The sequence below is a fragment of the Eptesicus fuscus genome, chromosome 22 (genome assembly GCF_027574615.1).
Source record: "Eptesicus fuscus isolate TK198812 chromosome 22, DD_ASM_mEF_20220401, whole genome shotgun sequence".
Taxonomy (NCBI): domain Eukaryota; kingdom Metazoa; phylum Chordata; class Mammalia; order Chiroptera; family Vespertilionidae; genus Eptesicus; species Eptesicus fuscus.
The window spans coordinates 14,757,373-14,784,976 of NC_072494.1; the positions used below are offsets into that span (position 1 = coordinate 14,757,373).

Consider the following 27,604-nt stretch of genomic DNA (forward strand, 5'->3'; position numbering starts at 1 on the left):
TTTGTCATATAAAAAAAGAGGGAAGGGAGTAGGACCTAAAGAAAGAGTAGAAAACAAAAGAAGGAACAATTTACTTAAAGGGGCTGCTACAGAATTGTGTACTAACTAGTTAATCCCTGAGAAAAGTTCTCAGATCAACCCTTCTTACCTGGCATACCAAGGAGGCCCCCTGGCACAGACAGCTGGGGTGCCTGTGCAAAGTTGGAAAGCATGGAACGGGCAGATGTGGGTATGCCACGCTGGAGGCTGCTTTGGGGCTGTGGAGCCTGCAACGATGAGGAGACAGTTCATCACAACTCTGCCATAGGGAAAGTTTAAGTGGGGGATAAGAACATGAGAGTGCAGGATTACAGTATGACTTCCCGCAGAAGGAAAAACCAGTTGGATAAAGAGCTGACAAACCCTGAGATAATTCCTCACCTGCCGAAGTGTATGATGTCTCATTATGGTCTCTTGTTTACTGACACTGGACACAGCTGGAGCCGTAGTGGGGGAGAGGGCTGCCTGCTGCTGTAATCGCTGTTCAATTTCCTGTTGGGAGTCATCAGGTCAAATTGGGCAGGACAGCACCCAATTTCCTAACCAGAAAACCTAGAGGTCTTATCTCTATTGCTGCCAGCTCTAGTTGAAGGGATATAAAAAAGGCCAAAGAGTTTGGTGGGGTACGGTGCACTAAGATATTAGGGTACAAGTAGCCAACATGCTTCACTAAGGGGCCCCGGCCCCTCTCTCCTGGAAAGCTGGCTCTCAGAAGCTGGCTGGGTAGTGGTGATGAGCTGACCTATGTAATTAAGGCTGATGAGGTTTTATTTTTGACTCCTAACATTTTCCAGAGGTTTTGGAAAGGGTCTGATGGGGAAAAGAATCTAAATGAGTTTCCCAACACATACTCCCCTCTTCAAGATAGATTCATTGTATTGATACTACAGGTGGTATTCACACACTCTAGCCCCACTAGTCTTCACTGGGCTACTTTATATCTATCCTTTCCATTGTCATTTCTTTGTCAAATATGGACTGCAGATAATTACTTCTCTCAAAGAGATTTCCAAATACAAACCCCTCCCATTAAAATCCATTTGTTTGAGGAGGAAACACAATTGAGAAGAAATTTCTTTAGTGCTATTAGGGAAAGGCAAGAGTCTCAAGCTTTCTGTCCCTTTCCCTTAACCTCAGTCATTATATATCACTCACTGTGCTCTTATCCAATCAGAAATAATCAAATGGAAGTGGGGAAGAGAATGGTTAAGTAGGAAAAAAGGGAACCAAGGCCTCTAGGTTCTAGGAACTTCAATCCAGAAACCTAGATCACCAGGAACTGTGAGGATCACATAGATAGCTCCTCTAAATTAGAAGTAATTATTTTTAGGAACAACCCAACCTGGACAAGTCGCTGGTGAGAAGTCAGAATTCTTACCTGTTCCTGCTGTAGGGCTTTAACAAAAGCGTTTTTCAGCCGGTTGGTGTGTTCAGCTTTTAGAGCCTTCTTCTGGTTGGAGGTCATACATTGCTCACATAGAATCTTACCATTCTTCTCTTGCTTCCAGTGAGGGGTGAAATCTGTGCGGCACTGGGCACAAACAAAGGGTTCGACCCGCAGAAGTGAGGCACAGCTTTTGCCTAGATGCCAACAAGAAGAATAATCAGTGGTTTCACATTTCCTATCTTGTTTCTCTTCATCAAAGGAATCTTTTTCCAGGAGTTTACTTTCCTGAATTAAGAAAGAGACTCTACAAAAATAATACTCTATAAAATACCTTATTTCCTTTGATTGTAACAGCATAACTTCAGTGAATTCAGATCGTACCATTCCCATTTACAAAGGAGCAAACGAAATCTAAGAAACATAGTTCCTAAATAACAAAGCTGGCATAAGAACCCAAGTCTTCTGATTTCTTATTATATTACCATTTTAAAAAGTGCCAATTTAGATTCAAAGGACTCCAGCTAACTCAGCCAATACTTTTGCTTCTTAGCATCGCTTTACCTCAGATTGCATTTATCCTTGTCACGTGTTTATAACTTCTAGTTATCAGTGTCTAAATGATTCACTTTATGATTTCTAGCCAATATTGAGCCCTTTAGACACTTTACTGTCAGGTATTCCCCTAAACTTGTATGTTTGGAAATTCAGGCTTAATAACTTAATGACAGGGACTGAATATAATAATGTAGCACAATGCCCCATAAACACTGACATTAAAAATAAGTGTTCTAGCCTAAGCCGGTTTGGCTCAGTGGATAGAGCGTCGGCCTGCGGACTCAGGGGTCCCAGGTTCGATTCCGGTCAAGGGCATGTGCCTTGGTTGCGGGCACATCCCCAGTGGGGGGTGTGCAAGAGGCAGCTGATCGATGTTTCTGGCTCTCTATCTCTCTCTCTTCCTCTCTGTGAAAAATCAATAAAATATATTTAAAAAAAAAAAATAAAATAAGTGTTCTAGCCTGGCCAACTTGGCTCTGTGGTTGAGCGTGGACCATGAACCAGGAGGTCACAGTTTGATTCCGGGTCATGGCACATGCCTGGTTGCGGGCTCAATCCCCAGTTGGGGGACGTGCAAGAAGCAGCTGATCAATGATTCTCTCTCATTATTGATGTTTCTATCTCTTTCTCCCTCTCCCTTCCTCTCTGAAATCAATTAAAAAAAAAAAAAGTACAACTCAACAACAAAAAACAACATAGCTTAAAAAATAAGTGTTCTAGTCAACAAATTATGCATGAATTACGCTAGGCACCATTTAAAACAATACACTGCAAAAATATACAAGAGACATAAAATACACTATATATATATAGTAAGAAGAGGTTATTTGATATTACACAATATCCTGTGATACTCTGCTTATGTCAACCAGGCTTGGCAACCTCTTGCTTAGATAAAAAGACTGACTAGAGGAAAAAAAAAGTCTTACCTTGACTGTCGATAACACTTTGTACGACTTCTTCCAAGCCTACCATGTAGATGAACTCGCTGTTAGCTGCACTAGGCAGAAAGTGAAGCAAGGGAGCAGGAGGTTTAGGGGGTGGAATCTCCAGGAGTGTCTTTTCCAGCTGTTTACGAAGAGCCAATTTGGCTGCAGCCTGTGAGTTGGCAGCATCGGTCATGGCGCTGGGGCTAGGAAGTGGTGAGGACACTCTGTTCACGGTCCCTGGCTGGATATGGGAGGCAAGGTTCATATAGATGGCCGAGGATGTTGTGCGCTGACAGGGAACAGAAGAACTGGACTGCTGAAATAGATTTAGTACAGGGTCAGTGATGATATGTGGGAGAAAGGACCAGTTCTTGTTTTTGTGGCAGAGAACATTATTTGATCTTAGTTTAGACTACCTAGCGTCCCACAAACTAAGAAAAAGACAGGAGTTGTCCAATTTCTTCATTGAAAAAAACTACAGGACACAGGAAAGAAGAATGATAGTGACTGAGCTAAAACTGCTAAGGGGAAAAATAAAAATATTCCCTAGAGATTTCTTTCTTCTAGACAATTTTAGCTTATTATGCTCTACTGTATAATCTCTTTTCCCCACCTCTACTTTCATATAATTCCCTCAATGCTTCCACTTTTTGGGATAGTTGTCCAAGTTCCATCAAAATTATCCTTGTTGTCTTAATTTCTCTCTGTCCAAAAACGTAAAACCTACAGTTCTTTCAACAGGGAAAGCAAATAAAAGATTTGTGTTACCACATAGGGCTCTCTCTCTTACCGGTTGGTAATTGATGGCGGGATTTATATTGGGTGTTGTGGTGCGTACGAGGCCAGGCTTAGGCGGGCCGCGCTGACCCTGTAGCTGGGCTGGGTTTGGTGCAATAACACGCTGAGACATCAACATGTGTGGGAGAGTGGTATTGGTTGCTGAACGGATGACACTATGACCCTGAAAGGGAAGAAGAGGAAAAGAACTAGTCATAGGTGATAAAATGCCCCACAAAATGTTAAAGGGAAGACATTGTTTATAATACATAGCTGAGTAGAAATATAGAATAAGTCTACCATCACTGTAAACCCTTATCAGTCGCTAGAAATTCCCTGGCTTTATTTTTTTTTGTATAAGCTAGCTAACCCTATATGGAAAAGGGCTAAACTAAAAACCTTCTCTAGAGAAGAAAAACTAGAGTGGAAAGATGAGGGTTATTCATCCTACTGCAAACTAAATCAGGCCATAAAGGACCAACAGGATTGCCTGTAGTAATAACACCTCTTTCATGGCCCTCTGACAGTAAGATCCCACTATGGGTCACATACCTGTAATGTTCTTAAATTCTGAGGTTCAACCCCTTGGGCCCCAGGCCGGGAGGGAAGCTTGGATAGGCCCTGCTGTCCAACATGGGCAGGAGATGGCTGAACAATAGATGCTGCATTCTGTACAATTGGAGTCTGGGAAAGAGAATAGAAAATGAGAGTTAGAAAAGGCTAAAGAGGTATAAATTTGGTACACTTCTTAACTTTTTCCCCCCAATTTTTATTGATTTCAGAGAGAAAGGGAGAGGGAGAGAGATACAGAAACATCAATGATGAGAATCATCGATCAGCCGATTCCTGCACAACCCCTTCTGAGGATCGAGCCCACAACCCAGGCATGTGCCTTGACTGGGAATTGAATCGTGACCTCTTGGTTCATAGATCAATGCTCAACAAATTGAGCCACACTTTTACACTTTAAAAATTCTTGTCAGTGTGAAGCTCCCACTGATCAGGAGGGAAAATGAAGCGGGTGGGGGTGGGGGGGGAATCAAGGTTTTGTTGATTAACGAACGCTTAACATAAAAAAATCTACCTGGGGCAGCCCATTCTCAATCCAGTTTTTCCCCCCAGTCCCTTATTTCTAGGGCACATTACCTTCTGAACCACGTTCTCTTTCTGTAGCTGACTCTGTCTCAGTTTCTTTAACAGCACTAGTCGAGCTTCTTCCAATCGCAGCTCATCCCTCAGCTGCTTGATGAGCTGCTGCCGTTCCTCAATGCCTTTCCCCTAAGGAAACATGGAGACTATCAACTATGGTAGCAGGTGTCCAGAGTCCCTTCCTGCAAGATGATCCCTTCTTTTAGGTCTGAAACCTTCATCTTCCACAAGTAACAAAAGTGGTGATGGGATTATCTTTGTGTTCTTGGGGTCTGGCGAGCACAGGGGTGGTGGCAGGAGCCTCTCCCGCCTCTGCTGCAGGCTGGAGGTAAAGAGCAGGCTGGCAGTAAGGAGCGAGGGGTCCCGGACTGCAAGAGGGATGTCTGACTGCCAGCTTACCCAATCCCTCGCCCCCTCATCCTCCACAGGCGGACATCCCCTGAGGGGTCCCGACTGCAAGAGGGTGCAGGCTAGGCTGAGGGACCCCACTCCCCCACCCCCAGTGCACGAATCTCATGCACCAGGCCTCTAGTCATTTATAAAGCATCATCAATGGTAGTTATTTTGACCTAACAAGTAACTATAAAAATAACAGAACTGGGATACTTACAGAATTAAAGAGAATAGGAGGAGTAAGAAAAACATTTCTTTTTTTCTGTCCTTTTTTTTTTTTTTTTACCTTAAACATCTCTAGGTTGGCTGCTTTGAGTCTTTCTTCCATTCGGGAGCTGGAACGGGGACTGGAAGCCTCATTATCAGATAAAACAATGATGTCTGGGGAGGGAGTTAGCCTTCCTCGGTCTGGCTCACTAAGATGAAAAGAAAAAAATTAAGCTATGTCCAACAGTAAAAGTTCACAGAAAAGTTTTTAAAACTTCAAGGGAACTTAGGTCTGTCCCGATTCACCCAGGGGAAGACAGAGCACTCAAATTGTAGGATAAAGAAGACACTAAAATGAAAGTGATGATGAAACCTCAACAAAAGTACTTTTCCTGTCTAAATTCCTCACAGAGGATGCAGAGACAAAGACACAGGTTTTAGAAATGGAAATAAGAGTGTTCTCATCACACTGAGTAAATTAAAATTCTAAATGTTCTCCTTATACCTCTCTCTCCTTTGGGTTGTTTCATTAGTAGGAGCAAGAAGAAAATGGCTGGTTTGACAGGCGAAGAAGGGTTTAAGGCAGGAAAGCCTAGTTGCCCACCCCAGGTACAGCTAATAAGTTGCTAAGGAGATAGCTCATTATACCAATAACATGGTCCTGGCTATCTGAGGATTTACAAGAAAGGAGGTTATATCACAACTCCATGATAATCTTATTCTGTCAAGAGTTAAGGCAAAAGAAGGTACTATTCTCATTGGCTTAAGGGAATGGACAATGCCAAATATAATGTCTATGGCCTTCTGGAGGACTGACACTACAGATGTAAATATATATGGAACTTGCATCTATTTGCCAGAGTTCTGCTTAGTATATTTCTTCAGAAAGAAACTGTCTAGAAATGAATTTGAAATCTAAGTGTTCCACACTGGTTCTCCTGGAGCTTATTTTTTATATATTTCTTAAATATATATTTTATTGATTTTTTACAGAGAGGAAGGGAGAGAGATAGAGAGTTAGAAACATCCATCAGCTGCCTCCTGCACACCTTCTACTGGGGATGTGCCCGCAACCAAGGTACATGCCCTTGACCGGAATTGAACCTGTGACCTTTCAGTCCACAGGCCGATGCTCTATCCACTGAGCCAAACCGGTTAGGGCTCCTGGAGCTTATTTATTAAACAACTCTAGTTTTGGTCTTTGTGGGGCTAGCCTTGAAAGAATTCTACTTGTGTCTGGCCAGCATGGCTCAGTGGTTGAGCATCAACCTAAGAACTAAAAGGTCACAGTTCGATTCCTGGTCAGGGCACATGCCCAGGTTTTGGGCTCCATCCCCAGTGGGGGGCATGCTGGAGGCAGTAGATCAATGATTCTCTCTCTTCATTGATGTTTCTATCTCTTCCTCCCTCTCTCTTACTCTTTAAAATCAATAAAAAAATATATATATTTTTTAAAAAGAATCCTACTTATTTCTCTAAGATGATGAAAAATGGCATTCCCCACTTATCACTTAAGACCTTGAGCTTTGCCCTAGCCAGTTTGGCTCAGTGGATAGAGCATCAGCCTGCGGACTGAAGGGTCCCAGGTTCAATTCTGGCCAAGGGCATATGCACAGGCTGTGGGCTCGATCCCCAGTAGGGGGTGTGCAGGAGGCAGCCAATCAATGATTCTCTCTCATCATTGATGTTTCTATCTCTCTCTCCCTCTCCCCTTCCTCTCTGAAATCAATAAAAAGATATATTAAAAAAAAAAAAAAAGACCTTGAGCTTTTCACTGTAGTTTGGAGTACATAAATCTAAGCAATATGTTCTTACGTCTTATTTAAACATGTAACTCAAACTCTTAATACACACAGATCTTTAATCCTGAGAGCTTCTCTACCATTTCTGAGGGCTTGACAACATGTGCCTTTTAAACTAGGCACGCTGGATGGTTGGGATAGGCATTCAATTTTTCTATAGGGTAAACTAAGTTATAAAAATCAACCAAAATGTAGCTGAGGAAATAGAATAAGAGGACAGAGTAACAAAAATGACTATCTTGGGCCTGGCCAATGTGGCTCAGTTGGTTGCAGCACTGAAGGTGGCGGGTTCGGTTCCTGGTCAGGGTATATATCCTGGTTCCGGGTCTGGTTGGGGTGCGTGTAGGAGGCAATCAATCTATGTTTCTGTTTCTGTCTCAAATCAATAAAAAATAAATTTTAAAAAATTGCTTTAAACAAAGGAATTACTATTTTGGGAACTATTCCAGTCTCCTGTGTAGTCACTAGTCACAGACATAGCAAGCTGAGACTGTGGCGTTACTGAAAATGAAGCCACTAGAGGGGAAAAAGAACCTTTAATTTTCTAACCCCAAATTCCTCGAGTAATGGTCAGGCCTAAATAAAGTTTGAATGTTATTTTTATTTTTAGTTAATCCTCACCTGAGGATATTTTTCCATTGATTTTTAGAGAGAGTGGAAGGGAGGCAGGGGGGGAGAGAAACATCGATATGAAAGAGACACATTGATTGCCTCCTGCACGAGCCCTGACCAGGGCCCAGGCTGAGGAGGAGCCTGCAACTGAGGTATGTTACCTTGACCGGAATTGAAACCTGGGACCCTTCATTTCACAGGCTGATGCTCTCTCTATCCACTGAGCCAAACCGGCTAGGGTTGAATTCATTTTTTTGGCAACTTTATCATTTTTATATTCTTTCATCTCCCCACCATCTCTAACACTGACATGGGTGAACAATTTTGAATGCTCTGGTAGACTTCTACTTCTTCTACTTGATTCCCCAAAGTTTATTATATCAACAGTCTGAAGCTCTTTCCATCCTGGTCCTTGCTGGATACATACACCACATATTTCTAAGTTAAGAAATTCTTCCTTGCTCTAATGAGTGCCACCTACCTATTGCTAGGGATTCCCCAGCAACAACACAGGCAGAGACATTCCCGGATGGGGATTTTGCAATTGAGTGGCATCTATCAAGAAGTTATATCTGAGAACAACCCTAAATGGTATTTTATTCCCAGAAATAAATCAGACCCACAATAGGTAAGACAAAGCTCGTCAAATTTCATTCCTCAAATTTTTAATTAACTTTTGACGTGGGATTCTGGCCTCATTTATTAAACTTTCCAGGGACAGAAATGGCTACTTTCCCCAACATACATATGATTTATAATATTTTATGTTCCTAAGTGTGAAACACTAACGGTTAGAGAGATATTAAAAGCTAGACTTGCTGCTGACATCACTTATGATACCCAGAAGCTATAAAATGCCTACAGTAAAAAACAACTGAACAGAAAGAAAACTGCCATGTCTGGCTAGCATTACAAAATATTAGCAGTACTGGTTTCATATATACTGTATACCTTACTTCATAGTAGATGTAACTTGCCCAAATGATAAAAAAACTTAGGCAATTATGATATAGCTATGATGTCAAGAGCACTTCCCTCTTTCTGCTTTTAATCTTATTCTTTTTAAAAAAATATATGTTTTTATTGATTTCAGAGAGGAAGGGAGAGGGAGAGAGATAGCATCAATGGTGAGGGAGAATCATTGATTGCTTGCCTCCTGCACTCCCCACACTGGGGGATCGAGCCCACAACCCGGGCATGTGCCCTGACTGGGAATTGAACCATGACCTCCTGGTTCATAAGTCGATGCTCAACCACTGAGCCACGCCAGCCGGGCTAATCTTACTCATTCTTATAGAAGCCTTGGGGCTAAGTAGAAATAGCTGTCAGTATATCTGGTGAAGAGACATGGGCCAGCCAATAGGGCCTACTTTTCCATGTAGAATGGGGTTCTAGATGATTCACATCAAGCCTTTTCCCTTGGAGACCATTAAAAAAATTTCCATTTTCTAGAGGATCAAGTTCCAAAAGGTCATCCCTCTAAAATATAATTAAAAGTAATGGTAGGGTTGTTAGGATAACCTGAGTTTTTAACATAGAATTTATCTGTGATATTGTATAATCCCAATACCACTGATGAGATTTTATCAAAATGTGTAACAATGTTTCTAAGAAAAATGCATTTTCAATTCCAATTTAAGATGTGAGAAATCCGCCTAACATTTTTCCTCTTCTTCCTCCTCAGTGAAATATAGTCACTAGCTCCAGAAGGGTAAGAGTGATTATGGGGCAAGTGGATTGCTCAGGTACATGATCTCAATCACTCACTTTATTTTTTTCCCAAAGGATGTGAGGATTAACCTACTTTCATAATATTCTGCTGACACTACCCATAGCTTCCAAGGATTTTTTTCCTCTCCCAGAACCACTAGAAAATTTATCTGAAATTTCTTAAGGTTTTTTGTTGTTGCTTTTTAAAAAGTTTCTCTTGGTTTTTCAGAGAGAGAGGAAGGAAGAGAGGGAGAGAGAGACAGAAAAACATCGATTGGTTGCCTCCTGCACTTACCCTGACTGGGGATCGAACCTACAACCTGGGTATGTGCCCTGACTGGGAATTGAACTAGTAACCTTTTGGTACATGGGATGATGCTTAACCAACTGAGCATACCAGCCAGAGTGCTAAGGGTTTTTAATGCTATACCAAGAATAAAGTTTCCTCCTTGGGTGTTTCTTAAAAATATAATCCTGGGCCAAAACCGGTTTGGCTCAGTGGATAGAGCGTCGGCCTGCGGACTCAAGGGTCCCAGGTTCGATTCCGGTCAGGGGCATGTACCTTGGTTGCGGGCACATCCCCGGTGGGGAGTGTGCAAGAGGCAGCTGATCAATGTTTCTAACTCTCTCTCTTCCTCTCTGTAAAAAATCAATAAAATATATTTTAAAAAAAATATATATATATAATCCTGGGATAATACTAGTAAATAAACATTAAAACGTAAAGAAATCTAGGTGAGATTATAACCATTCCTTTCTTCTTTCTCCATCAGTCCAGCTTAAAGATCCTGCTTTGGATCAGTGCTAAGACAAAGTTAGGTCAGCTGGAAGACAAATGAACACTGAAGAGTAATTCTCATGCCTATCAGCTGTTGAACCATAACAAACTGAATGTTCTTAAAACTAGGGTTTGTCTATACTGTGATTCACTGTCAAGGTAGGCTCTACCCTCAGCCAGTACTAGATACCTCTTCTCAGTATTTGCTCCACAGTTTTAAGTACTCAACCTTGACAGACACCAGAAAAAAAGCCTGTAAAAAATGTGTGCTTGTGTTGTGTGTGTGTGAAAGAAAGAGAACACAAGCATGAGTGTACATGTACAAGCGAATGTGTATGCGTATGTTGGGAAAAGTGGCACAAATGAAACAAGAATGTAGAGAATTACCACATGAAGATAATTTCTTTGTTGGCACAAAAAAAGTTGGACCCATGTTTTTTGATGTAATAAAAGGTGGGACTCCAGAATAAACAGATCCTAAAATTCCGGTGATGATCTGAAGACTGCTTTTCCCTCCTAAATTAGCCATAAGATTAGAGGGAAAGTGTGTATTAATTCACTTTTAATTGGGGTATCAACACTGTAGTACCTCCTTTATCTAGAAATGACTACTTTATCTTTTTCTAAATAAATTTTTTAAAAATTCGTTTTAGAGAAAGGGAGAAAGAGAAAAAGAGAGAGATTTGCTGTTTCACTTATTTTTATGCATTCATTGGTTGTCTCTTGCATGTGCACTGACCAGGGATTGAACCTTGGCACGCTCTAACCAACTGAGCTACCTGGCCAGGGGTTATCTTAAGGGTTAAAACTATGATTCTCTGTATGCTAAGCAAATTTTTGAGGTACCGTTTCATTTAGAAATGAGAGGAATTCAGGGTCAAGCCATATGGCAGACCCTGTCTTCATTCAAGAAACTTTAGGCCTGGCCAGTGTGGCTCATTTGGTTGAGTGCCATCCCAAGCACCAAGAGGTCACCTGTTCGATTTCCAGTCAGGGCAGATGCCCAGGTTGCTGGCTCAACCCCTGGTAGGGGGTGTATGGGAGGCAGCCAATCAATCGAGGTTTCTCTCTCTCTTCCCCTCCCTTCCACTCTAAAAAAAAAAAAAAAAAAAAAAAAATCAATAAAAACACATTGGAGGGGGGAGGAGACTTTTTAAAAAATAATTTTTAAAATGTTTTTATTTTATTTACTTACTGGTTTTTAGAGAGAGAGGAAGAGTGGGAGAGAGAAAAATGGATCCTGAATGTGCCCCAACTAGAGATTTAACCAGCAACCTAGGTATGTCCCTGATTGGGAATTGAACCTCAGACCCTTTGGTCCATGGGAAGACGCTCCAATTGAGCCACACCGGCCAGGGCAAAAAAAAAAAAAAAAAGGTATGTTAGGATGTAAAACCCTCCTCTCGCTGGAATTCATTCTATTTTCATAGGCTTAATTTATGAGAAAACCCTATCCCTAGAGACAGCTGAACCAAGCCATACCTCCGTCTAGCACTCATATCCACAGGCTCATCATTGATATTTTCTTTGCCTGGCCTTCCAGCAATCCTATTGTCTCCATGAGGCCTGAGATTCCCATTGAGTTTCTCTTCATAGCCCTTGACACCACTGCCATCTTGTTTGGTGGGTAACTCATGAGACACCTCAAGATTTGCCAAATCCTTCCGTTTGAGCAATGCCAACATTTTCAGACGTTCCATGGCTTCATGCCCCTCCATTTTGAGTCGCTTGGCCAGGACATCATCTCGCTCATCTGCTGGGTCCAAGCTCCGTTTCAATAAATTCAGGCGAAGAGCATCTTCTGTCATTCTATCCATCCTGTGGAAAGAAAAATACAAGTGAGATCAGAATAAAGTCCCTTAAATAGTCCATAAGGAAAGAGGGTGGGGTGTTAAAGGTATTAAGAAGAATCATAAACATATACATGGAGGTTTAAAGTTAACTCAGCTAACTTACCCTATATCTTCCTAGAAACTAAAGAAACTACAAATACTCTCCAGTCAATTAGGTCCTTACTGTAGAGATACCTGAAACCAAACACTACACTCATCTGGATAGTCTATTAAGAGCCTACATCTCTCAAAAAAGAAACATTCCTTTGTGACTGGCTTTTTGTGAACGCATGCTCCTAATCAGATGCTTTAACTCAGGGGTCCTCAAACTTTTTAAACAGGGGGCCAGTTCACTGTCCCTCAGACCGTTGAAGGGCCGGACTATAGTTCAAAAAAAAAACTATGAACAAATTCCTATGCACACTGCACATATCTTATTTTGAAGTAAAAAAACAAAATGGCAAAAACACCCACATGTGGCCCTCGGGCCGTAGTTTGAGGACGCCTGCTTTAACTCATACCAAATTTGCCTCCTGGAAAAAACTTATGGGAAGTTCTTCAGGTCACACATGCATTATCTTGAATTGGTCTATCTTATAAAGGGAGAAATATGAAAAAGATGAATTAGACAAAGATCATCTAACAGGAAGCCGCAGTTGTCTGAATATAGCAAGGATCAGAGGTGCCCATTGTTATTTGCACTTAATGCTATAGATACAGATTCAAAATCTTAAAATACTTGGCTCTGCTTAATGAAAGACTCGGGTGCTAAAGTTGCTAAGAGGTAGTATTTTCTCTATTAAAGCAGCAAAATTATTAAAGACAAGCTAATTATAATTTTCCCTTCTACTTTGATTTTTTACACCTTGGAAATCTAAATGCAGAATTTCTCCAAAAGCTTTAAATCTAGGGTTGTTTTCTTACTAGGAAATAACTGAGGCACTGGAAAGAAACATTTTGAGTCACAGAAACATAGATTTGAAATGCTACTTATTTCTAGAAGATAAAAAAAATTAAGTTACTTTACCTCCCTAAGTCTCAATTTCATAAATAAAGTGGGTACTTAAAAGGTGCTAAGCAAAATTTAATTTCTATACCCTTGGGCTATGACTTCCATACCTAAGATATGAGATTAGGCACAAAACTTCACAGACTCAAGTAGTAGGATGAAAAAAACTAGTAATGTTAATTGGTGCTCTTGCAAAAAAAAAAGTATGTGCTTGAGGAACCTTCCTTCCTGTAGCGCACAGTAAAATAACAGCTATTCAATTCTTTTCTGGTTATAACGAAGAAAAAGAGTAACCAACAACAAAAAATTCCAATGAAAGGAAACAGATCTTTTGAAGACCAGATAAAAGTCAGAACCCAGAGTTCTTAATTTTTTAGTGTTTCTTAATTTTCTTTTTAAAAGAATAGCTTTATTGAGATATAATTCGCATATCATACAATTCATCAATTTAGAGAAGTTGGGGTGCTTCACTGGGCTGGAATAAGTTTAGCTAAATCTGAAAGCAGGTTTAATTAAGCAAGTTTATTCTCTCTCTATATATATATGTATAAAAGGTTAATATGTATCACATGTGCGATACATATAAAACTCTCACTGGCACCAATCGCACGCGTGTGTTTTGATCTGTCATTGTCAATTGTGAATTTGGTTGACACTTCTATTATAGAGAAAGGGAGAATAGCAGTATTAAAATATTTCTTCTAATTAATTTCCTTTCAATGTGCACGAATCCGTGCACCGTGCCACTAGTCCTATACTAGTATCTATACTAATAAAAGGGTAACATGCTAATTAGACCAGGAGACCTTCTGGACATCCTTCTGAACAAAGCCACGGTGGTGGGGCCGAGGCAGAGGCAGTTAGGGGTGATCAGGCTGGCAGGGGAGGGCAGTTGGGGCTGATCAGGCCAGCAGGCAGAGTGGTTAGGGGTGATCAGGCAGGCAGGCAGGCAGGTGAGCAGTTAGGAGCCAGCGGTCCTGAATTGTGAGAGGGATGTCCGATTAGAGAGGGTGCAGGCTGGGCTGAGGGAATACCCCCCCACCCCACCCCCCGGCACAAATTTCGTGCACCAGGCCACTAGTACCATAATAAAAGGCTAATATGCAAATCGACTGAACGGCAGACCAACCAGTCGCTATGACACGCACTGACCACTAGGGGGCAGATGCTCAATGCAGGAGCTGCCCCCTAGTGGTCACTGCACTCCCACAGGGGGAGCGCTGCTCAACCAGAAGCAGGGTTCACGGCTGTGAGTGCAGAAGCAGTGGCAGGAGCCTCTCACGTCTCTGCGGCAGCACTAAGGATGTCCGACTGATGGCTTAAGCCCACTCCCCATGGGTAATGGGCTTAAGCCATCAGTCGGACATCCCCCAAGGGCTTCCAGACTGCAAGAGTGCAGGTGGGCTGGACACCCCCCCCCCCCAGTGCATGAATTTCATGCACTGGGCGTCTAGTATAATTTGACATGTTATAGATGTCAGTGTGCTCACCACCAAATATCTAGCTTTTCACCTGTCCCCATGCAATTTCACCCTCATCCCAACCCCTTCCCTTCTGGTAACTACCAACCTGTTGTCTGTATCCATGAGTTTGTTTCTGTTTTATTTTTAATTATTTCACATATGGAGTGAGACCATATAGTACTTGTCTTTCTCCATCTGTTTCACTTAGCATAATACCCTCAAGATCTATCCATGTTGTTCCAAATTCCTGCCCACCTTTTTTTTTTTTTTTTTTTAAATGTTCTTATTTATTTCAGAAGAAGGGAGAGGGAAAAAGAGAGAGAGAAACATCAATGATGAGAGAGAATCACTGATCGGCTGCCTTCTGCATGCCCCACACTGGGGATCGAGCCCACAACCCAGGCATGTGCTCTAACTGGGAATTGAACTTTGACCTCCTGGTTCATAGGTCGATGCTGAACCACTGAGCCACGCTGGCTGAGCCACTCTTTTTTTTTTTTCCCTTAATATTTTTATTGATTTTCTTTTTAAGAGAGAAACATCTGGACAATGCTCAACCAAGCGAGCCACACCAGCCAGGGCTCCTTGCCCACTCTTGACTTCACTGACCTGTAAGTCCCAACTTTATGTACTCACAGCCATGCCTGCCTCAAAATCCAAAGAAAAGGAATAAAACTTGGAAACATTATGCTAAGTAAAAGACATAGAAGGACAAATATTTTATGGTTCCACTTATTTGAGGTACCTAGAATAGGCAAATTCACAGAAACAGAAAATAGAACAGTGGCTAGAGTTGGAGAGGAGGGGAGTGAGGTGTTATTATTTGTGGAAACAGAGTCTCTAGGATGACGAAAAAGTTCTTAAAATAGATAATGGTTAAAGGAGATAAAAGACTTGTACTTGGAAAACTACAGGACGCTGAAAAAAGAGAGGAAGATAGAAACAAGTGTTCATGGATTGGTAAAATTAACATAATTAAAATATCCATACTACTCAAGGCAATCTACAATTTCTAATGCAATTTCTATTAAAATACCAACAGCAAGCATGGAACAGAATGTGGAACCTCAGAGGGGAGGTGGGAGAGGGTGGGTGTGTGGGAGGAAATCAACCAAAGACCTTGTATGCATATATGGAATGTATAACCCATGGACACAGACAATAGGGAGCTGAAGACCTGGAGTGGGGGTTGGGGGCGGGGGCAGGGCAGGCTGAAAGGGTCAATAGGGGAAAAAAGAAGACATATGTAATACTTTCAACAATAAAGATTTATTTTTTTAAAAAAAAGGAAGAAAGAAATGTAGGAAGTCCAACACACCATACACAAGAATCAATTCAAAATGGGTAAAGGACTTAAATGTAAATTGTGAAACCATAAAAATCTCAGAAGAAACCATAGGCAGCAAAATCTCAGACATCTCCATAGCAATATGTTTATGGATACATCTACTAGGGCAAAGAAAATAAAAAATTGGGACTACATCAAAAGAAAAAGCTTCTGCACAGCAAAAGAATCCATCAACAAAATGAAAAGGGAGCCCACTGTATGGGAGAACATATTTGGCAATGATATATTTGATAAAGGGTTAATATCCAAAATACATAAAGAAACAATACAACTTAACAAAAGGAAGACAAACAATCCAAATAAAAAATGGGCAAAGGCCGAAACCGGTTTGGCTCAGTGGATAGAGCGTCGGCCTTCGGACTGAAAGGTCCCAGGTTCGATTCCGGTCAAGGGCATGTACCTTGGTTGCGGGCACATCCCCAGTAGGGGGTGTGCAAGAGGCAGCTGATTGATGTTTCTCTCTCATCGATGTTTCTAACTCTATCCCTTTCTCTTCCTCTCTGTAAAAAATCAATAAAATATATTTAAAAAAAAAAAAAGAATAAATCTCATTAAAAAAAAAAAAAAATGGGCAAAGGACCTAAATAGACACTTCTCCAAAGTGGACATACAGATCGCCAAGAGACATATGAAAAAAATGCTCAAAGTCACTGATCATCAGAGAGATGCAAATTAAAAAACACACACACACAAAAAAACACACAACAATGAAATGTCATTTCACACCTGTCAGAATGGCTAACATCAATCCTCCTATATAATGAAGAGCTAATATGCTAATTAGACCAAACAGCAACCTTCAGGATGAAGCTGGGGCTGCGAGAGCCGAGCCCCTTGCACAAATTTTGTGCATCGGACCTCTAGCATATAATAAAAGGCTAATATGCAAAATGCCCCCACAGGCGGGAGTTCGACCCACCAGGAGTTAGACCTGCGCTGACCATCATGGGATGGCGTGGAACATGCGGGCGTCGGCAATGCGGCGCTGGCAGCGAGCAGCAGTGGAGGTGCTGCCAGCCCCGATGGGTCCCCACGAGAGGCGGGACCGCGGCGAGATGGTGGAGCAGGTGAGCGGGCGGTACCAGGCCAACACGGGTGCAAAGGGAGCCCACGGCTGGTGATGGCAGCAGGCAGCCGGGGGAAGGGAGGCCCCGGCCAGCAGCCACTAGGGATCCTACCTATGCACAAATATCGTGCACTGGGCCTATAGTACCATGGTCGGCAAACTGCGGCTCGCGAGCCACATGCGGCTCTTTGGCCCCTTGAGTGAGGCTCTTCCACAAAATACCACGGCCTGGGCGAGTCTATTTTGAAGAAGTGGCGTTAGAAGAAGTTTAAATTTAAAAAATTGGGCTCTCAAAAGAAATTTCAATTGTTGTACTGTTGATATTTGGCTCTGTTGACTAATGAGTTTGCTGACCACTGCTCTAGTAAATCAGTAAATGACAAGTGCTGATAAGAATGTGGAGAAAAGGGAACCTTAGCCTAGTACACTGCTGGTGGGAATGCAGACTGGTGCAGCAATTATGGAAAACAATAGCGTTTTCTCAAAAAATTAAATATGGGATTGCCATTTGACCCAGTGATCCCACTTCTAGAAATATATCCCAAGAAACCCAAGACACCAATCAGAAAGAATGTACGCACCCCTATGTTCATAGCAGCACAGTTTACAATAGCTAAGATCTGGAAATAACCCAAGTGCCCATCAGTAGATGAGTGGGTTAAAAAAGCTGTGGTACATTTACACCATGGAATACTATGCAGCAGTAAAAAAGAAGGATCCCTTACTCTTTTAGACAGCATGGAGGGACCTAGAGAGTATTATGCTAAGCAAAATAAGCCAGTCAGAGAAAGACAAGTATCACATGATCACACTCATATGTGGAATCTGATGAACAAAATAGATCCAGAAACATGGAGGCATGGAATGGACTGGGGACACAGAAAATAGGGTGGTGAAGGCCCGGGGCAGGGGGTAGAGGCAGGCTAGAAAGGGTCAATGGGGGGAAAGGGACATATGTAATACTTTCAACAATAAAGATTAAAAACCAAAATAGATAGTGGTATGGTTGCACAACACTGTGAATGTACTTAAAAGCTGTTAAATTTGTACACTTAAAAGTGGTAAAAATGGTAAATTTTACGTTACATATATTTTGTCCCAAAAATAATTTTAAAAATGTAGCCCTAGCCGGTTTGGCTCAGTGGATAGAGCGTCGGCCTGTGAACTGAAAGGCCCCAGGTTCGATTCTGGTCAAGGGTACATGCCCAGGTTGTGGGCTTGATCTCCAGTGGGGGACTTGCAGGCGGCAGCCAATCCGTGATTCTCTCTCATCATGGATGTTTCCATCTTTCTCTCCCTCTTCCTTCCTCTCTGAAATCAATAAAAATATATTTTAAAAAATACAATGTAATGAGACTGAATAAAATAGCACAAGCATCTTTTTAGGGTGATGGATAAGTTTTAAAACTGGATTGTGGTGATAGCTGCACAATTCTGTAAACTTACTAAGAAGAAAAAAAAAATCACTGGATCATATACTTACACTCCAAAAAAAAAGCTGTAAAAAAATATTTATTGTAAACTTGTCATATAAAAGTTCTCTCCAAAAATTCCGTAAAATGAATGTTGTAATTTGCCTTTTAAAGCTTAACCAACCTTTTTCGTTCATTCTGGACTGCTAATAATAACAGCTAATGTATATTTTTTAATATATTTTATTGATTTTTTACAGAGAGGAAGGGAGAGGGATAGAGAGTTAGAAACATCGATAAGAGAGAAACATCGATCAGCTGCCTCCTGCACTCCCCCCCCACACTGGGGATGTGCCCGCAACCAAGGTACATGCCCTTGACCGGAACCGAACCTGGGACCCCTCAGTCCGCAAGCCGACGCTCTATCCACTGAGCCAAACTGGTTTCGGAAACAGCTAATATTTCTTATGTAGCTGCTTAAAAGCCAAACATGCTACTAGGCACTTTATCATGTGTTCTTATTTAATAAATGAGGTATTATCCCTACTTTATGGGTGGGAAAAGTGTCAAAGCAAGTATCCTAAGACTCCAAAGCTGTAGTGAATCTGGAATTCCAAAACTGATTGAGCACACTTCAAAAACCTATTATACAGTACATCTCTCTGTACACAGATGTATTAAGCAAAGGAGGAATTTATGGCCGGATGATATCTATGCCTCCTCCACTTAACTTCTACAGCGTAAACTGTGTAGTTAGCGTCTATACTGTAAACTGTTAGACCTGATATTCAAACACCATGATTACTCCATTAAAAAAGCACCCTAGTCCAGCCAGGGTGGCTCAGTGGTTGAGCGCTGACCCATGAACCAGGAGGTAACGGTTCAAATCCTGATCAGGGCAGGTGCCTGGGTTGCAGGCTCAATTCCCCAGGAGGGGGCATGCAGGAGGCAGCTGATAGACAATTCTCTCTCATCACTGATATTTCTAACTCCCCTCCTCTTTCTGAAATCAATAAAAACATTTTTTCGCCTTGGCTGGTTTGGCTAAGTGGATAGAGCATTGGCCTGTGGACTGAAGGGTCCTGGGTTTGATTCCAGTCAAGGGCACATGCCAGGGTGCATGCTCAATCCCAGTAGGGGGCGTTCAGGAGGCAGCCAATCAATGATGCTCTTTCATCACTGATGTTTCTATCTCTCTCTCGCTTCCTCTCCTTTCCCCTCTCTCTGAAATCAATAAAATATATTTTTAAAAAGCAAACATTTTTTCAAAAAACAAAATACCCCACCCTAAATGCCAAGTGATTTAAATAATAGTTGGTATTGTCAAGACATTTGAAATAATGAACATATATTAGAAATATGAATTTGGATTCTACATAACTTTACTTAGGAAGAATTCTGAACAAATGGCCACTGAAAACTCAAATAAGACCTGTTTTCTTGGTGTTTTGTATAAATACTGCCTTACTGCCATTATAATTGTTATTAGTGACGATATCCATGTAATTTTGTTGTTGTAGTTAATCCTCACCCGAGGATATTTTTCCACTGATTTTTAGAGAGAGTAGAAGGGAGAGACAGAGAGAAACATCGATGTGAAAGAGACGAATCAATTAGTTGCCAGGGCCAGGGAACCTGCAACCAAGGTACATGCCCTTGACCGGAATTCAAACCTGGGAGCCTTCAGTCTGCGGGCCGATGCTCTATCCACTGAGCCAAACCAGCTAGGGCTCCACCTAATTTTTAAATTAGGAACTCATATAAGTTCAGTGTTTTGGGGTCTCCTCAGGGGCAGAGCTAGATAATTTTAAGAAGCAGTATTGTATAGTCACATCTTTACATATCCATTCCCCCTTACCCCAAATATGTGCCAAGTTCAGGGTTAGGTGCTAGGAATAATGGTAAAAGATTAGGTCACTATCTTTAACAATTTCATTCTGATAGAAGACAGATGTGCAGATAACAAAAATAAGTACCTGGATGTTTACATAAACTCATTTTTTTCTGCCTTCCTATATCCTGCTTTTCTTTCCCATATTTCAGTGAAGAGAATTCAATTTATCCAGAGGCATATCTCAAGGATGAACCCTGGGAGTCATCCTTGACTTTCCCTGACTCTTAAATCTAAGTCACCAAGTCCAATCAATTCTATTCTCTTATTCTGAGTATAAATAAGAAAATACGTAGCCCTGGCATGTTGCTGCCAGCAGCCACATCGTGACCATGAAGGAAGAGAGCTTGCAGATAAAGCAGACACTGCATAGTAGAGCACTGAGATGGCAGCTAATTATATAGCTGTGCCACCAGACCAAACTACCCTAAAGCTAGTCTCTGGATTCCTGTTATAGAGGCCAATAAATTCCCTTTAATGTTTAAGCCAGTATGAGGTAGTTTTTTTGCTACTTAAACTGAAAATATCCTAACAGAAAACTCTGTCAGAGTGCCAATATGAAATTAAAGTTAAGATATCCAATAAACAGGTAGATACACGACATATACACAAAAGAATCAGAGATTAGACCAGAGCTGGAGATAAATATTTGAATGATTAAAAGAGGTGAATTAAATATGAGGATGAGTGAAACCCCAGAAAAAAATGAATATATAGTTAGAAGGAAAATAGCCAAGCATAGAACCATGGACAAGACATTTAAGGGCTGGTTGGTTGGAGAGCTAGGGGGAAACTCGCAAAGTATGACATGTTAACAAATTAAAGCAGAGACTCAAGAAGAGAGTAGTTGTGTCCAACAATTACAGCAGAAAAAATCCCAGCTTTAACTTTACCATTGACTGTTGTAAAAAACAAAAAACAAGAATAGCCAGATGGCAACACAGCCTTAGTTAGACCCATGCTTGTCAGGTTTCCGACTCATTGTTACCCCCAAACCAAAATCGAAATTAGCAAAAAAGACTTAGAGGACCCTGAGAGGGAAGAGAATGAAGGCAGAGAGAGGGCTAGCAAAACGAATTAGCATCTACTGACTGCGTATTTACTACGCAAATACAAGGTCCTTTATATATTATTCTCTCATTTACATCAGAGGATTAATAAAAAATTTTAAACTGTCAACGAAGTTAAAAAAAAAACCAATTATAAAAAATGAACTTTAAGCCTATAATAATATAACATGACTTTAAAAGTTTGAAGTAGCAACAGTCTAAAAAACCATATACTTCATGAAGAGTTTTCAGTATTTATACTGAACATACTCCTTACAAAGCAAAACAGTATTTCTTTAACCAAAAAAAAAAAAGTTGTTTTAGCCCTGGCTGGTGTTGCTCAGTTGGTTGGGTGTCGCCCTGTTCACAAAAAAGTTGCTGGTTCAATTCCCAGTCAGGGCATAAGCCCAGGTTTCAGGCTCAAGCCCCAGTAGGGGCCATGCAGGAGGCAATCGATGGATGTTTCACTTTCACATCAGTATTTCTCTCCCTCTCTAAAAAGCAATTTTAAAATCTTAAAAAATATATTAATTGGAATTATATACAGTATATAACTTTGGGATTGGTTTTTTTCCACGAATCATAATTCCCTTGAGATTCATCCAAGTTGTTGCTTGTACTGATAATTTGATCCTTTTTATTGCTAAATAGTCAGTCCATGGTGTGGATGTACCACAATTACTCACCTGCTGAAGGACAACTGAGTTTTTTCTAGTTTTTTGCTATAACAAAGCTACTACATTCATATACAAGTTTTTGGAGGAACATAAGTTTTCATTTATCTGGGATAAATGCCCAAGAGTACGACTGCTGAGTCACATAGCAAATGAATGTTTAGTTTTATAAGAAACTGCCAATCTGCTCCCTGGAGTAGTTATATCATCATATATTTCCAGTTTCTTCATATCCTCACTAGCATTTTGGTGTTGTCATTTTTCCTTTTGTTTTTAATCGTCACCCAAGGAGTGAGGATAATTTTTCCATTGATTTTTTTTTTAATTCTTTTTTTTTTTTATTGATTTTTTACAGAGAGGAAGAGAGAGGGATAGAGAGTTAGAAACATCGATGATAGAGAAATATCGATCAGCTGCCTCTTGCACACCCCCTACTGGGGATGTGCCTGCAACCAAGGTACATGCCCTTGACCGGAATCGAACCTGGAACCTTTCAGTCCGCAGGCCGAGGCTCTATCCACTGAGCCAAACCGGTTTCGGCCCATTGATTTTTTAGAGAGTAGAAGGGCAGGGGAGGGGGAGAGAGAAACAATGATGTGAGAGAGAGACATTAATTAGCTGCCTCCCACACACTCCCGGTCCTGCAACCCAGGTACGTGCTTTTGAACCAGAAATGGACCCATGACCCTCCAGTGCACAGGCTGACACTCTACCACTCAAACACACTGGCCAGGGCTGTCATTTTTTATTTAAGCCATTCTGATAGGTGTGTTGTGGTATTTCACTGTGGTTTTAATTTGCATTTCCCTAGTGGCTAATGATGTTGAATATCTTTTTATGTGTTTATTGCCATCTGTAAATCCTCCTTTGTGAAACTTCTGTTCATGTCTTTTGCCCATTTTCTAATTGAACTGTTTGGGTTTTTTACTTCCTGTAGAGTTTTGAGAGTTCTTTACATATTTTAGACATTAGTCATTTGTCATACATGTGGCTTCCTAATTTATTTTCAGTGAAATTAAACATTACAGATACAGTTGAAGCACCCTGTGTAACTTTACCCCCAAACTATTCTTTACTCTCCCTCCTCCCTCTCTTCACAGAATTCATTATGATGTATTTATTATCATTCTCATGAACATATTTTTTAAATCCTCACCCAAGGATATTTTTCCATTGATTTTTAGAGAGAGTGGACGAGAGGGAAAGCAGAGAAATATCAATGTGAGAGAAACATACTGATTGGTTACCTCAGTGATGGGCAACCTTTTGAGCTTGATGTGTCAAACTTCACCAAAAAACTGAGCATAACTCGGGTAGTGTGTCACTTTGAGGTTACCTCCTGCATGAGCCCTAACCAGGGCCCGGGCCAGGGAGGAGCAGCCTGCAACCGAGGTTCGTGCCCTTGACCGGAATTGAATCCGGGACCCTTTGGTCCGTAAGCCGATGCTCTATCCCAGGGGTCCTCAAACTTTTTAAACAGGGGGCCAGTTCACTGTCCCTCAGACCATTGGAGGGCCGGACTATAGTTTAAAAAAACTATGAACAAATTCCTATGTACACTGCACATATCTTATTTTGAAGTAAAAAAACAAAACGGCAAAAACACCCGCATGTGGCCCACGGGAGTTTGAGGACGCCTGCTCTATCCACTGAGCCAAACCAGATAGGGCTCTCATGAGTATTTTATAAGTTTATTTCGTATGTATGTATCCATAAATAATAAAATATAGTATAGTTTGTATACATTTATAAATTGTATTTTTTAAAGTAGCGCTTGGCCTGGCCGATGTCACTCAATGGTCAAGTGTGGACCTATGAACCAGAATGTCACAGTTCAATTCCCAGTCAGGGCACATGCCCAGGGGTTGTGGGCTCCATCCCCAGTAGGGGGCATGCAGGAGGCAGCCAATCAATGATTCTCACTGTCGTTTCTATCTCTCCCTCTCCCTTTCTCTCTGAAATCAATAAAAAATATATACTTTTTAAAAAGCAAAATTAAATAACATATACTAGAGCTGCTTTTAAAAAATATATATTACTTTATTGATTTCTGAGAGGAAGGGAATGGGAGAGAGATAGAAACATCAATGATAAGAGAGAATCATTGATTAGCAGCCTCCTGCACACCCCACTCTGCAGATCCAGCTCTGTAACCTGGGCATGTGCCCTGACCAGGAATTGAACAGTGGCCTCCTGCTTCATAGGTCAACACTCAACCACTGAGCCATGCCAGCTGGGCTCATTTTGCTTTTCAATGTTGTTTTTTTAGTATTTAAAATTTACCTAAATAAATGAGGCCCTAGTAAAATCCTCACCTGAGGACTATGCTTAGCGAGAGAGAGAAAAACATGGATGTGAGAAACATCAATCAATTGCCTTCCGTGTGCACCCTGACTGGGGATCAAACCTGCAACCCAGGTATGGACCCTCACCGGGAGTCAAACAGGCCACCTTTTGGTGCACGGGATGACACTCAACCAGTTCAACACTTTTTAGACATCAATTTGTAGATGTTAACTTTGCACTCGCTTGCTTTTTTCTCGATTCCTTTATTCTAATGCTAACCGTGTCGAGTCACACTCGACATCCGAGTGCAAAAGGTTAAAAGCAATGCTGCTATTTCTACTTCTGGCCAAGATGGTGTGACACAGGCCGGATTTACCCTCCCACCTGAAGCAATAATAAAACCAGACAAAATACATGAAACAAGGGTCTCGGGACACTGGACACCAAGCACAAAGGACAATGATCCCAGAGAAATAAGAGACAATGGGATGAGCTCCACAACTGCCCTCATTTATGTTTCTAGGACATGGTGTGGGGGAAGTGAGAGGGAGCCAGGCAGACTCCTGAGTTGAAGAGATGGATGAGGGTACAGTGAGACAAAGGCAGCTACATTTCAAAAAGGATAGAGTACCATAGAAGTGAGAATGCAGAAAGGTGGATATAATTTAAAAAGATAGATAATAAGTGTTAAAGGCGCATGTAGAGAAATTGCAATCTTCATACACTGCTGATGGGAATGGAAAAGAGCCTGGAAGTTCCTCATGAAGTTAAACAGTTACAACATAATCCAGCAATTCCACTGTTAGATATATACCCAAGAGAACTGAAAACATTATCTCCACACAAAAATTTGTACACAATGTTCATAGCAGCATTATTAATTATAGCCAAAAAGTGAAAACAACCCAAATGTCCACCAACTGATGACTAAATAAACAAATGTACATCTATAAAATGAAATACTGTACAGCTATAAAAAGGAATTTAGTGCCCTGGCCAGGTAGCTCAGTTGGTTAGAATGTCGTCCCAATACACCAACATTGTGGGTTTGATGGTCAGGGCACATGCAGGAGTCAACCAATAAATGCATGAATGGGTGGAACAACAAACTGATGTCTCTCTCTCTCCCTCTACCTTCTTCTCTCTCAGAAAATCAATAATAATAAAAAGGAATGAAGTACTGATATGTTACAACATAGATGAAACTTGAAAACATTAAGCTAAGTGAAGCAAGCCAGTCATAAAAGGTAATATATTGTATAATTCCATTTATATGAAAAGTCCAGAAAAGGCTTGGAGTAGAATGGAAACAGAAAGTAGATAAGTGGTTTCCTAGGGCTGAGGAGAGAGGAAAATAAGAAGTAACTGCTAATAGGTAGGGGGTTTCTTTTTAGGGTGATGAAAATGTTCTAATTTTAGATTATGGTGATAGTTGCACAACTCTGAATATACTAAAATCATTGAATTGTATTCTTTAAATGGGTAAATTTAGGATATGTGAAATATGTTTCAATAAAGATGTTAAAGCCCTGACCGGGGTGGCTTAGTTGGCTGAGAAATATTTCATTTAATTCTCAGAACATTCCTATGAAGTCCACATTATCCCCATCCTTTCAGAAAGAAGTAACTGAGACTCAGAAAGACTCAATAAACCTGCCCAAGGTCACAAAATAAATAGGGGAGTCATGATTAAAACCTAGGTCTAATTCCAATGGCCAGGACACCCCCCTTTCCATCACACCAAGGATGGTTAAGTAGGTTTCAACTCTCATACCAACTTCATTTTATTGATGGTGGTCACCTGTAACATTCTGTTTCATCAGTAAAGACTTTTACTCAATTACTGTCTGCCATAGGTACCACATATGAAAACAGTAGCATACATATAAACCAAGTATTTACCATATCCATCTATAATAGTAAAAGCGTAATATGCTAATTAGACCAGACGTCCTTCCAGAAGCCAGGGGCTGCAGCCAAAGGATCAAGGCAGCCACCATGGCTGGCTGTGAGGGAGGCCACAGATGCTAAGGCCTACTCTTGCATGAATTTTGTGCATCGGGCCTCTAGTATATTATCATAATCAGACTAATAAATCTGAATTTAGTGGCCTGGGAGGATAACCATATTTTTGTACTTTGAGGAAACAAGAGCTGGGAAGTGGACATGGCAGGGAAACAGCAATAATCTACAAACCTTAGGAAAATATCACAAAAGTCTTTGGCCTCATGAAAAGTTCTTCCAAATATCCCTCAAGAATGTTCATAGCCCTAGCCAGTTTGGCTCAGTGGATAGAGCATCAACCTGTGGACTGAAGAGTCCTGGGTTCGATTCCAGTCAAGGGCACCTACCTTGGTTGCAGACTCAATCCCTGGCCCTGGTCAGGACGGGTGCAGGAGGCAACCAATAGATGTGTCTCTCACATGGATGTTTCTATCTGTCTTTACTCTTCCCTTCCACCCTCTTAAAACAAAAAAAAAGAACGTTCATAGCTCTGTATAGCACTAAATTAGTCATATCAGAGAAGGGAGAATGTTATAAATAGCAGCCTCGCTAGATATTTATTCCATAGTAGGCCTAATGAAGTTTCTCTAATGCCAATTCATGTACGTTACAAACAATCATACAAATAAATTCTATCTCAGCAGTGCTTCAGAGATGAGTAGGCTCATGCCTTCTACTTATAACTGTATACAGCTGAATGAATGTCCATTTGTCTCCCACCAAAGTGGAAGCAAGTTGCACTTCCAGGTCTTGGCAAAGATCACAGAGCAATGGTCCTGTTCTGCACATCAGACAGCTGAGCGAATGGGATATCTGAGCTCCTTCCAAGCTACCTAATGCTTCCTACTGCCAATCATTTCCAGCAATTAACTCTGCAACCTATTTCAGTTCCCTAAAGAAACTCTCACACACACAAACCAAACTGCAAAACAAATTCTTCAAGTGGGGTAAAAGCCCCTAAGGGAAAACAAAATGGTTATAGAACAAGTTTTATCTTAAATGCTAAAAGAGTGAAATGATCTCCAAATGTACCATTTTATTGGATCATCTTAGAGGTTGCTTCTACACAGTCCTACAGGTAGCAATCTCTGGAATTCAGCAACTGGTGGAATAGAAAAGGGTATGGATAAGGACTTGAGAAGAATATGCATCAATGTGAATACCTAAGCTCTATTAATCATTTCTCATTAAGAGATTTAGATAACATGGAACAAAAAGAAACCACTCTGATC

The 27,604-nt window shown here is 41.0% G+C and overlaps 1 protein-coding gene across 1 annotated transcript in view; it reads right to left on the reverse strand.

The window, feature by feature from the left end:
• Positions 1-27,604, reverse strand: part of GATAD2B (GATA zinc finger domain containing 2B) — a 79,277-nt gene that overhangs the window by 7,422 nt on the left and 44,251 nt on the right. Inside the window, exons 2-11 of the mRNA XM_028131547.2 lie at positions 27,405-27,474; positions 11,821-12,156; positions 5,516-5,645; positions 4,834-4,965; positions 4,240-4,371; positions 3,701-3,871; positions 2,911-3,226; positions 1,418-1,620; positions 421-531; positions 149-266 (exon numbers count right to left, since the gene is read on the reverse strand). Coding sequence (XP_027987348.1) covers positions 149-266; positions 421-531; positions 1,418-1,620; positions 2,911-3,226; positions 3,701-3,871; positions 4,240-4,371; positions 4,834-4,965; positions 5,516-5,645; positions 11,821-12,155 — 1,648 coding nt within the window. The 5' untranslated portion in view covers position 12,156; positions 27,405-27,474. The remainder of the gene's footprint in view (positions 1-148; positions 267-420; positions 532-1,417; positions 1,621-2,910; positions 3,227-3,700; positions 3,872-4,239; positions 4,372-4,833; positions 4,966-5,515; positions 5,646-11,820; positions 12,157-27,404; positions 27,475-27,604) is intronic.